The sequence below is a fragment of the Cololabis saira genome, chromosome 14 (genome assembly GCF_033807715.1).
Source record: "Cololabis saira isolate AMF1-May2022 chromosome 14, fColSai1.1, whole genome shotgun sequence".
In the NCBI taxonomy this organism is placed as follows: Eukaryota; Metazoa; Chordata; class Actinopteri; order Beloniformes; family Belonidae; genus Cololabis; species Cololabis saira.
In genome coordinates, this window is record NC_084600.1 from 11,388,697 (window position 1) to 11,401,184 (window position 12,488).

Consider the following 12,488-nt stretch of genomic DNA (forward strand, 5'->3'; position numbering starts at 1 on the left):
ATTGAATTGAAATTGAATTGAGCTCCACACCTCCTCCGTACTGTTGTACATCAGTTTCTGCATGGACAATGTCATTAAAAGGGTAAAAACATTCCCCAATCAAAAACCCTGGTTCAACACCCACATCAGAGCACTACTCCAGGCCAGGGACTCAGCACTAAGATCAAGAGACAGGGAGGCCTACAGGATAGCTAGAGCTGACCTGAACAGAGGCATCAAGGCTGCTAAAACAAAATACAGAGAGCAGATAGAGGCCAAATTCAGGGAAAACAACCCCACTCCATGTGGAAAGGCATCCAGAACATCACAGACTACGGACAATGCCACTCCACCCCCTCCCCCAGTGACACCTCTCTCCCAGACCAGCTTAACACCTTCTTCTCCCACTTTGAAAAGGACAGCAGACAGGCAGAGGACACACAGCTGACACCTTCAGAGCACGACCAGCCCCCCACCATCCAACAACGCCAGGTACTGCGGGTCCTGCGAAGCATCAACACCAGCAAAGCAGCAGGAGAGGATGGAGTACCAGGGAGGGTGTTGAAGTCATGTGCCCATCGGCTTGCTGCTATATTCACCACCATCTTCAACCGCTCACTAAAGCAAGCCACAGTCCCCACCTGCCTGAAAACTGCCACCATATTTCCTGTGCCTAAACCCTCTGCCATCACAGGGTTGAATGATTACCGGCCTGTGGCCCTGACACCGGTAATCATGAAATGTATGGGCGACTGGTTTTGCAGCATGTCAAGGCCCACATCCCACCTGGCTTTGACCAACATCAGTTCACCTACAGGTCCAACAGCTCCACAGATGACGCCATCTCCATGGCCCTCCAATCTGCTCTCAGCCACATTGAGAGCCCCAGGACATACGTCAGGCTCGGCATTCAATTCCATCAGCCCAAGCCGACAAACTCAACAAACTACAGACATTGCAGCTTGGAACCTCCCTCTGTCTGTGGATCAAGGACTTCTTGACTAACAGACCCCAGCATGTCAGGATGGGCATCTCCACATTCTCCACCATCACCCTCAACACTGGTGTTCCCCAGGGCTGTGTCCTGAGTCCAGTCCTGTACACACTATACACCCACGACTGCGTCGCCACCAACGGATCAAACACCCACATGGACTGATTAGCAATGATGATGAGGCACCATACAGGAAGGAGGTCCAAGTACTGCCTGCCTGGTGTAGCAACAACCACCTCAACCTCAACACCAAGAAGAAGAAGGAAATCATCGTCGACTTCAGGACCACACCGCACTCAAGCCTGAGTATCATCGGGGAAGAAGTGGAGCAGGTCAGAAACTTCAAGTTTCTCGGCCCGTACATCTCAGAGGACCTGGGCTGTTCTTCCTGAGAACGCTGAGGAGGAACAAACTCCAGCTGCACTGCATCTGAGAAGAAACAACTGCAGCGGGTCATCAGGAGTGCCCAGTGGATCATTGGCTCCCCGCTCCCACGCCTGGAGGAGATCCATCCCAACCGTCTCCGAGACGACCCCGCTCATCCAGGACACTCTATTCTCCAGGCTCCCCTCTGGTAGACTCAGAGTTCTGAGAGCCGCACCGACCGGCTGAAGAACAGCGTCTTCCCCAGGGCTGTGAAGAGACTGCTACAGGACTCATAACACCAGTCCTCATGTAAATAATTTCATTGCACTTTATTTTTTGCTGTTTGGGATTCTGACTGTGAATGTAGCTGCTGTCCCTGGAGAATGCTGCCGAACAGAATTTTGTTGTATACTGTACAATGATAATAAAGCTTCTTATTCTTTTTTGCCCCACTGTATTTCATTATATATTTATTTATTTCATGATATTTATTTATTTATTTATTTATTTATTTATTTATTTATTTATTTATTTATTTAATTTTGTCACCCTTAACCCTCCATATTTGTAATGTTGTACTATAAAACAAACCTGCAAGTTTTCTAAAAAGTTGCATCACTAAATAAAAGGTATTTGCTATTTTTCAGCCTCCAAAGAAATTATTATTGTGAAAGACAAACCCTATGAAAAGTTAATACTCAAACTCAGACTTTGCTGATGGACATAAGTATTTTTTTGTTGGTTGATCTTGAAAACATTGATGCCACGTGTGTTTTTTCTGGCTTGTGTGAATGTACTCATGTAAAACCATCAAGTGCAGGTCACTCCTTCATTTTTAAGCCTGTCTTTAGGAGTCAATCATCAGATTCACTCCTGAGTTTTAGAAATCATTCCATTTATGTCGGTAATGAAATAAATCATCATTAATTGTGAGTAATTATATCTACCAGAATAATGGGACAGAAAATACACACTGAGACATAAATCTGTGCTTGTGACAACTCACACACGTTTCATTATAACTGTTTTCGTGTGTTGAACTCCACACTACATCGAATACATCCTTATCTGGAGAAAGAAATATGATAAGTATGAACGGCAGAAATCTAAGTCAGTATCCCTGCAGGGACTTTGACAAAGCCTTCTCTCTGACTCCTTGCTCAGTTTTCCAGCATCAGGGCTGTTAGGATTTATAGTGTGTTGGCTGGACTTGCCCACTCATATTTTAGCAGCACCCATTCAGCCAAGACGTCCTCTGGCCTGTAACTACAGGCAACCCTGCTGTTGGTTCACGCCCAGAATCTAATGGATTTATTCACAGGCTTATCTCCAGAATTAGCACGATGACTTCACACGTGAAATTAACTAAAAAACAGAGGTGTAGATTTTGCAGTGTTTTGCGTGGCACTGAGATTTAATAATAATGAAGAAAACATCAATACTATCAACATTTCAAACAAGATACTCATTTTCCTTTCCTGTTGAGAATAAATGTGCACTCACAATTCAGTGCAATTACAGGAGATGATATTAGATGTGAGCTGGAACAACACTCAAACCAGAGGTTGCATGAAGGAGGCAGTAATGCAGCTTTACTTCCACGCTTTGTACTAATCAAAAAGCCTTCAAGGTATGAAAATCATTGCTACATAGATTGGTGTTAACAAAAATGGGACTGGCAGCTGAATGTAAGTTGGCAAACATTATTACATTGACCCTGACCTAGAGCTGTATAATTTATTCACGGAAATGAGAAATCAACACTTGTGCCTACTAAAGATCTGCTTGTTTTGCTTTTTATTTCTCAGGCAGGATGAATGGTGATTAAACCACCTATAGTGTGTGTGCGCTCCTTATTGATCACAAGTATATGCAATAAAGCAGTAATCAACACAAACTCTTTAATTGTATTTGATTTAAATTAAACAATTAAAAAAGCAGCCAAAATGTGGACCTAATCTTAAAATCGCTGAGCTGTGAAAGTGACAACTCTGGATTGATCCCAATTTTTAAGATTGAATGTTAAGTGAGTAAAAGTAGCCGATAACAAAACGAAAGTAATTTGTGATGAATTTCCAGTTATTTGGATTCATTTACAAAGAGTCCATCCATCCATCCATTTTCTATACCCTTTTTATCCTTTGCAGCTTAACGGGGGTCTGCTGGAGTCTATCCCAGCTCATCACAGACAGAAGCAGGGGTCCACCCTGGACAGGTCGCCAGTCTAACGCAGGGCCACATATACAGACAGACAACCATGCACACTCACACTCACACCTACGGGCAATTTAGAATCATCAATTAACCTAGTACGCGTGTTTTTGGACTGTGGGAGGAAACCAGAGAACCCGGAGGAAACCCACACAAGTACGGGGAGAACATGCAAACTCCACACAGAAAGACCCCCGCCAGGCCAGGGAGTTGAACCGGGGACCTTCTTGCTGTGAGACAAAAAAGCTAACCACTAAGCCACAGTGCTGACCTTACATACAGGGGTGCACACAAGCCGGGACTCCAGGGTCAGTCTACTGCATGTTTTAGATGTTTCCCTGCCTCAACACAACCCTGATAGACAAGGCTGTGTCACCAAAAGAGTTGTGTAAACCTTGATGACATGTTGATGACAACCAGTGATTAGAATCAGGTGTGTTGAAGACAGGGAAACATCTAAAACATGCAGTAGACTAGCCCTCGAGTACCGGCTTGTGTGCACCCCTGTATATATATATATGTATATATATATATATATATATATATATATATATATATATATATATATATATATATATATATATATATATATATATATATATATATATATATATGTATATGTATATATATATATATATATATATATGTATATATATATATATATATATATATATATATATATATATATATATATATATATATATATATATGTATATATATATATATATATATATATATAACCACATGACATCCTATTCACGTGCCTATACTAACCTTCATAAAAGCTCTAGTTACCACAAAACAAACCTTATACTCACAAAGATATTTGTCAACATATATTGAAGTTAAGTCATGCCAAAACATAAAGAGTTTTTAAAACTTGCCTACCATCTTATGCCGTCGATACTTCTTGGCTTTTCGTACATTGTTGAGGAACCGGGAACCCATCTTTTTGGCGTACCACACAGACATGAACATTGTGACTCAGTTCTGACTTTAAGCCGCTGATAATGGGATGCAAACTGGGCTCAACTCCCAAAGCAACATGCAAAAACCACTGAGAATAATGCAGGAGTGCACTCTACAGGCTTTGAAAAGAACTCCACAAAGTGCCAGAGAGCTAGGAGTGAAAAGTGAGCCATTAGGACTCGGTCCTGCCATAACAGTTGGTCTGAAAACACAGAGTGAACAGACTCAATTAGAAGATATCCATTTCAGCTAAACACATCCACGCAATCTAAATAAAACATAGTCCCCGAGACAGCATGCCTTAAGACATTGGATACCCCTTCAAACAATTTCAAATCCAGAGTCATGGAGCACAGCCCAATTAGTGCCTTCCTCTTCCTGAGTGGGAGCAGGACTTCATCCAAGGAAGCCCTTTCGCAGCCACCAATTTGATAAAAACTCCTTTTTGGCAATAAGGCCGATGGTTATCTGAAACCTAATCATATGTCCTCAAAAACTGCCCATCCATGACAAAAAAAGAGCATTTACTAGCAGTCCTCCATCCTGTATTTTTAGTTGCTGTGTGCTGCGATGACGGCGCCTCCCTGCTGCAAGTCTGTACTCAGTGAGAATGCAGTTCATATTCCCTGCCGGTACTGTACTGTACCCCTCCCATCCCTGCTGCTGAGAGAGAAGGAGAGAGAGAGAGGAGTGAGCAGGAAAGTTTGACGGCAATTAATTAGCTGTCTCTCTGTATAATGTCTGAGCTGGTGATGGGGGAGGATTTATTCTTTGACTAAACTTCGAAGGACAGGCAGCTCAAACTGGCCTGACTTGTCCAAGACAGGATTGGAAACAGAGAAAACTGAAAGGGTACTGGGGGCTCGTGAGCTGCAGTTCCACCGTAATTCAGTCTGAGAAGTGACATCTCAAACACATGAATGACGCAAATGTCGAAATTCTGTTTATTAGTGTGTCACTTTTATTTATTTTTTTTACATTTTCTTATTGTACCTGTATCCTATAGTTGTAATGATTGCAGGTGTCATTTGTTTTATCTATTTCACCAAGAATACATTTTAAAAATGCTAAAATAAAGTCTAAAAAATCTGCAATCCCTCTATAAAGCTACCATATATATTGTAATGCAACACATCTATACATCTGGCATAAAAAGCTAAAGCTTCCCACCATTCTGCAGCCAACAGCAACTCTTCAAAGACATTGACAGCAAGTAAAAGGGTAGAACTGTCAAGTTTTCTGGGATGCTATAGATATATTTATATTTTACCTCAGTAAATTTTAAATTGACAATATTACCTGTCTGGAGAGGCACAAGTGTGCAGAAAAAAAGTTAAAAATTCACTTTTAAAGTGAGCTTTTTAAAGATCAGCTGAGCTCTGCTTCTGCGAGACAGAAGAATGGACAAGCGTGTAATGCATATGCACACAGGCGCACCGAGAGGCCTGCACACTGAAATCACTCATGTAAGTGCACGCTGAAGGACAAGCCTGTCCGGGGTGTTCTCGTTCTTTTAAACCAAATCCTTCCTTTAACCTACACTGTCTCATTTTTTTTCATCGTTTTGAATGCAAGCCCTCCTTTCTCTTTCTCTGTACTGCGCCATTTAGGATGAATAGCTCTCTGCTTTTCTTTTTCAGTGCATATTTTATCCTGCTTTTCCTCTACCCTCTCCTTCCCGAGGGATCTGAGCTGCAGCTGCACAGTAATTACACCGACGCTGCAGGGACACAGTTAAACATTGATTGAAGAAAAGTCAGGAGGATTGGGAAAAAAATGAAAATAGGGCTTAGATACTGACCAGACAGGAGTGTAGAAGTAGGAGGGGAGGATATCAATAGAGAACTCTGGGGGAAACATTGCAGAAAACAGTAATTGAATCTTTAAATGGAAAATTATGTCTTTTTTGCTGAGTGTCAAAAATATCTCAAAGGGGTTGAGTCTTTTGTTTGAAGAGGATTTGGGAAAAACATTTTGATCTGTGGGTAGAAAGGAGAAGATGTGATATACTACCTAAACTGTCAATTCTTCACAGATGCTGTTTCTCACTAACAAGCTTAAATAGATGATTAGACATAGTGGAAATTTGGGGACTTTTTTCTTGATCATTTCCAGGTTTATCTGCTTTCTTATCTGGACCTTTATAGGAGGAGGATAAAGGCATTGTACTGTATGTTGACTATCAACCGTCTAGTTTTTTCTAAAAAATCAGTGCTGACATAAATATTACATCTTTTCTGGTCAGCAAATTGTTTAAAAAACAATTTCCCCAACAACATCTTTGAATCAGATTTCTCTGCATGAATAAAGTCAAAAAGAGAGAATTGAAAGTTGCCTCAACATCTGAGTGAATATCCAAACAGATATTCATAGACATAGTAAATACTGACAAATGCATCCATAGCAAAGGTAGAAAGATAGCAGGATGAGTTTCAGCCAACTCCTGGATGTAAGGACTGGAACCAGCACATAAAGTAATGTCACATGAAGACTCAAAGCAAAATATATAATAAGAGGGGGTAAAATGAATCAGTGTGTGCACAGATGAATATATATTTATAGCTAAAGCACCTCTTTGCTAAATCATGTACATAACCCAAAGACCTCTTCTCACTTGCCAAACCATTGCAGTGCTTACTGAGACAATCCTACCCATAAATCAATGGGGCACGGAGGGGTACTGGCATACCCCACACCATTAAAGCAATAAAGAGACTGGCTGACGACATCGTCTACACATCAATGACATCCACACGGGCACTACGCTGGCTGCAGAGACATCTGGCACACACAAAGGCATTAGCGCAATATATTGGATGGATGGTGTGCACTGTCCTTCACCAGCGTGGACAACAGAACATACATATCTGCAACATTAAATATTTCTGTGTATGTATGAAGGAAAGCATTTTTCTGATTGATGACTTTGTTCTGAAAGGAGCAGATTGTCCCATAAGTAAAACTGTTTACTCATAAGCATGCACTATTAGCCGACGCACTGTTTTAATCATACCCTGGATCTCAGTCTCACCTACGGTGTCGAACCCGATAATCTGTTGGTGTCACCTGTAAACTCCCTCTTATCCGACCACTATTTAATAACGTTTGAATTTAATATTGTTGTTGAAGCGCAAAATAGGAGGTATATTTTAGCAGATGTTTGTCCGATGAAGCTATTGCTAAATGTAGGGAGGCCATTGCTCATCTTACGATAGTGGAAAATAGTGAAGCAGTAGAGGCCAGTGACCTGGGTTTTACCTCTGCAGATGTTGATTTCTTTGCTAGTAACACTGCTGATCTGTTGCACTCAGCTTTAGATGCAGTTGCTCCTTTGAGAAGAAGAGTTTCCAACCATAGGAGCTTAACTCCCTGGTATAATTCAGATATCCGCATGTTGAAACAAAACGTGTGTAAAATGGAAAGGAAGTGGTACTCTTGTAAGTCTGTAGACTCCTATCGTGAATGGAAAGATAGTCTAAGGGTGCTTTCACACCTGTCCCGTTTGGAGCAGTTGTTCCGAAACCGGGAGCGTTTCCCCCTAAAGATCGGTTGGTTTGGTATATGTGAACACAGCAATCGCACTCGGATGCGGGCTCGGCGGCAGAGCGGTCCGCTCTTGCGTCGGTAGCACATACACAAGTAAAGCTACATTACTGCCTCCGGCGGTCTGCGCTTTGCGCCCTGTGAAAGGGGTTATAACCATTGTTGTTTTTCCTGGGGTACGGAAGAGGAAACTCCTTCCGCGTTCATTTCTGACCAATGAGAGAACAGTTGGTTCGCACATGGCATTTGTTAACAGCTTTGAACCGCTACAGACGGTTGCCTTGTGAACACAAACGCCACAAACCAAACAACTGTATCGAATTAGCCCCTGAATCGGAACAAAACAAATGGGCCACAGGTCTGAAAGCACACTAACAGTATATAAAAAAGCCATTCGCAAAGCCAGAACAGCTTATTATTCATCGTTGATAGAGGATAACAAAAGTAACGTTTTCTGTTCAGCACTGTAGCCAGGCTGACAAAGAGTCACAACTCTGTTGAGCCGTGCATTCCTTTAGCTCTCAGTAGTGAAGACTTTATGAGCTTCTTTAACAGTAAAATCATAAAAATTAGTGAAGAAATCAACCAGTTGGTTGTGGGCGTTTCTTCAGCTTTAGCAACTTCCCCAGCCGTCTCACAGCTAGAAGGTCCTGGATTCAATTCCGGCCGGGGACGCTGTGGGTGCTGAGTGCGTGTTAAGTTCCCCCATGACTTCAGCGCCCACAACCTGGGTGGGGTTGGCGAAAGGGCCTTTCTGTGTGGAGTTTGCATGTTCTCCCCGTGTTCCCTTGGTAGCTAATGTGAGCTACCCTCACAAAAACATGCAACAGTTCTGGGCTGCACACTGCCCCCTCTGGCCAGCCGGGGCACCAGATGGGTTGAGGAGGATCTGGCTGGAATAACATGATCCTTCCATGTGATCATTGACGTCCGCCCGGAAAAGCCCCACCCTGTCTGGTGAAAATAAGCGGCCTGCTCACTCCTCAAGTTAAGGAGAAGACCTGAGCTCAGTGCAGTGCCCTCCTAGGGTTGGTAGAGGGAACAATGCCCAGGGCTGACTTAGGAAGGAGCACTGGGTGATAAAATGGGGAAAAAATCGGGATAACATTTTGTTTTTCAAAAAACAACAACAAAAAACATTCTCTTGACCCAGACATTTGAGCTAATTATATACCAATTTCCAACCTTCCATTTGTATCTAAAATTCTGGAAATAATCCGTATAATCTTGTTAAAAAAATCGTTACACCCCTAGTAACGATACACTAATCTCACGATACGGTACGATACACGATATTGAGGTCACGATAACGATACGGTACGATATATAATATATAATACTAAATGCTGCTATGGGCCTATGCTGCAGGGGGGCAGCGACACGATCCACTGAGCGGTGCCCATCACCCTCCTTCTCTTTCCTTTCTCAGTTATTAATTATAAGTATTTCATCACCATCTTTTCACTTTTGTGTATGTTTGCAGGCCAGAGCTTCAGGGGCTGCATGCTGATTTGCAGTCCCCTCCTCTGATCATCCCACTGCTTGCTTCCACCTGTCTGTGTAGATGTCTGCTATATGCCTGCTTACTGCTTACTGCTTCAGCTATCCATTTTGTCTGTGTCTCTCCTTTCTCTGTTGTTCATTCTCAGGGGGGGGGGTGGACGGACGGACAACGTCTGAAAGCCCATACTAATGTTTCGATCTAGCTATATTTACATTAACTTTATTGCAGTGTACCCTACTTCTTTATTCAGATCCTATATTCATGCTGAGATGTACATTATTTATTGTTTAGTTTTTTTTCCTTAGGTTTGAGGGATTAACCAATAGCTTTGGTCTATAAAGCAGTTCTTTACCTTGATATATGTTTTACCTTGCAAAAAAAGCTCTTTCCAAGGTTATAAAACTACTCAGTGCAGTCTAATAGTGACACCTACAGTACAGGTCCCCGTCTGTCATGCAGAGAGTCTACGCCTCTCCAGCTACACGAAACATGAATGCTACATGAAACCTTATCATCTTATCATACTGCAGAGTAGATCAGTGTGTGTGTGTGTGTGTGTGTGTGTGTGTGTGTGTGTGTGTGTGTGTGTGTGTGTGTGTGTGTGTGTGTGTCTGTGTGTGTGTGTGTGTGAGAGAGAGAGAGAGATCCAGCATGAGAAAACAGATTTCTGACAAATGAACACAAATGAACGAAATGTTCTTTTAACAGAGTTGAACATTACAACTTGAACGTAGATGGACATTTAAAGCTTCAGTTTCATAAATGTTTTAAAAGCATTAATATTAGCTCAACTCTGACAGCCTGGTGGGAATTCCTTAAAATAGCCAAAGTCTCACTTTTTCCATGTGACCGCACACCCATATGGACCAACCCAGACATCCTGAAAAATGATAAACAGATGGTAAACTTTACTCAATGGAGAGACCAAGGAATACGGTATCTACAACACGTAATCATAAGTGGACATTTTGTACCTTTTAATACACTCACTGTTCAATATGGAATTAGGAGTAACAATTTTAGATTTTAGATTTTTAGAATACCAACAACTTAAAGGGGACCTATTATGAAAAACAAGTTTTTTCTTGTTTTAACATATATAAAGTGGTCTCCCCTCACCCTGCCAGCACAGGGGAGACAAAATACCATGGAATTCTGCAGGGTCTGCTCCCCCCCCTGACTGAGTCTTCCAGTGTCACGTGACCTTTTTTTGAGGCATTCTGAATCTGCGCCTATGGTGACGTCACCATAGGCGCTCATTTCCAAAGGTTCAGCCTCCGCTGCTGAAACCACGCCCACAACCAGCTCTCTACGCCGGCTGGAGCGGTCCATCCTTCAGCCAGTCGGACGCGGCGGAGCGGATCCAGGTTAAATCATCCAGGTTCCCGGGTGGTTTGGGAGCTGGGTCCTTTGGGGTCTGTCCCAGGTCGGACCAGCTTCACCCTCCGAGATTTTCAGCCAAATCTGTCGGTTTGATCACCGGTAACGGGCGATGCGCACAGGATGCGCTCCGGAGCCGATCTGTGCGCCAGGCGCCCGCCGTGGGGTTGCGGCGCCCGTCGCACAGTATCCGCCGGCTGAAATTCCGCTGGTCGGTCCCCGGGAGTCCCTGCTACCAGTCCAGGCCGGTTCCTGCGGTCCCGGCCGGTCGGAACCGGTCAGATTCCCCGGTTAAAGCCGCGGTGATGCGCGCTGCTCCAGCCTACTTCCTGGTTTCCAAAGCGGGGTCCGTCCGACTAAATTGTCCAGGTTCCCAGCCGCTTTGGGAGCAGGGATTTCTGGGGTACGTCCCAGGCTGGATCAGCTTCACCCTCCGAGATTTTCAGCGAAATCTGTCGGTTTTATCCCCGGTAACGGGCGATGCGCCCCGGAGCCACGCCGGGCGCCCGGCGCATGGCTCCGGGGCCAGCGTTCAGCATCCGCCGGGCAGATCCGGCTGAAATAGTGCATAAATGTTATTTATATACAACTCATATTTTATTTTTTTAACAATAAAGTTGCCATTTGTGAAAATTCAGTGTTGTATTTATTTACAGGCTCGGGCTGCTCTGGCGGAGCGAGGTTTATTCTCCTCCCCTGCTACACGTCATTCAGGGAGCCAATCAGCCCAGAGCCTCATTATCATACCCCCCCTTCGCTTAGAATGGAGCACAGAAAAAGAGGTTAGAAGCGGTAAAACTAGAGACATGGCCCACAGGCTGGATTTCTGATTTATGTAGAAAAAACAAGCTTTAGATTGTTTTTAAGACATTCAAGGCCTGTTTAAAATATACATTAAATGCCATAATAGGTCTCCTTTAAGTCCATAATAAATAAAAAATATAAACTCAACCAATTGGACCTACAACTTCCCGCTAAGATAATAGAGTTATTTAACCTAAACACCCCAAAGTTGCTATCGAAACTCTACATGTTAATGTCCAAAATAGATAACTCAGTCTCTCTTCCGATCTCAAAATGGGAAGCGGACCTCTCTCTCAACACTGACCAGATCTCTTGGTCACAAATATGTTTAAAGGGGACCTATTATGAAAAACACGTTTTTTTCTTGTTTTAACATATATAAAGTGGTCTCCCCTCACCCTGCCAACACAGGGAAGATGAAATCCCATGAAAATCTGCAAGGTCTCTAGCCCCCGCCCGACTGAATCTTCCAGTGTCATGTGGTTTCTACGGGCCGTTTAGATTCTGCGTATGCCTGGGTCTGGGGCCCTCCGTTGTCGGGCCCGCGCGGGTGTCGCCCTGTTGGGGGGTTCCCTCTCCCCTCCCCGCTGGGAGGGGGCGGGCCTCGCTGGCGGTGGGTTTCCTCCCGCCCTCTTCTCGCCCTCTGTGGGGTTGCTGGTGGCTTGGGTTCCAGGTTCTTCCTTGTCGGCCTCTGGTCTCGTCGGCCTCTGGTGGGGGGGTTGCGCCCTCCCTCCTCCA

The 12,488-nt window shown here is 43.7% G+C and overlaps 1 protein-coding gene across 7 annotated transcripts in view; it reads right to left on the bottom strand.

Moving 5' to 3' along the window:
* LOC133459580 (disks large homolog 4) overlaps window positions 1-12,488 on the bottom strand; it is a 155,619-nt gene that overhangs the window by 43,124 nt on the left and 100,007 nt on the right. Inside the window, exon 1 of one of the 7 annotated variants that reach the window (XM_061739676.1) lies at window positions 4,439-4,567. The exons of the other annotated variants lie outside the window; for them this stretch is intronic. Coding sequence (XP_061595660.1) covers window positions 4,439-4,528 — 90 coding nt within the window. The 5' untranslated portion in view covers window positions 4,529-4,567. Of the gene's footprint in view, window positions 1-4,438; window positions 4,568-12,488 lie in introns of those variants that run through there. 7 annotated transcript variants of the gene reach the window in all.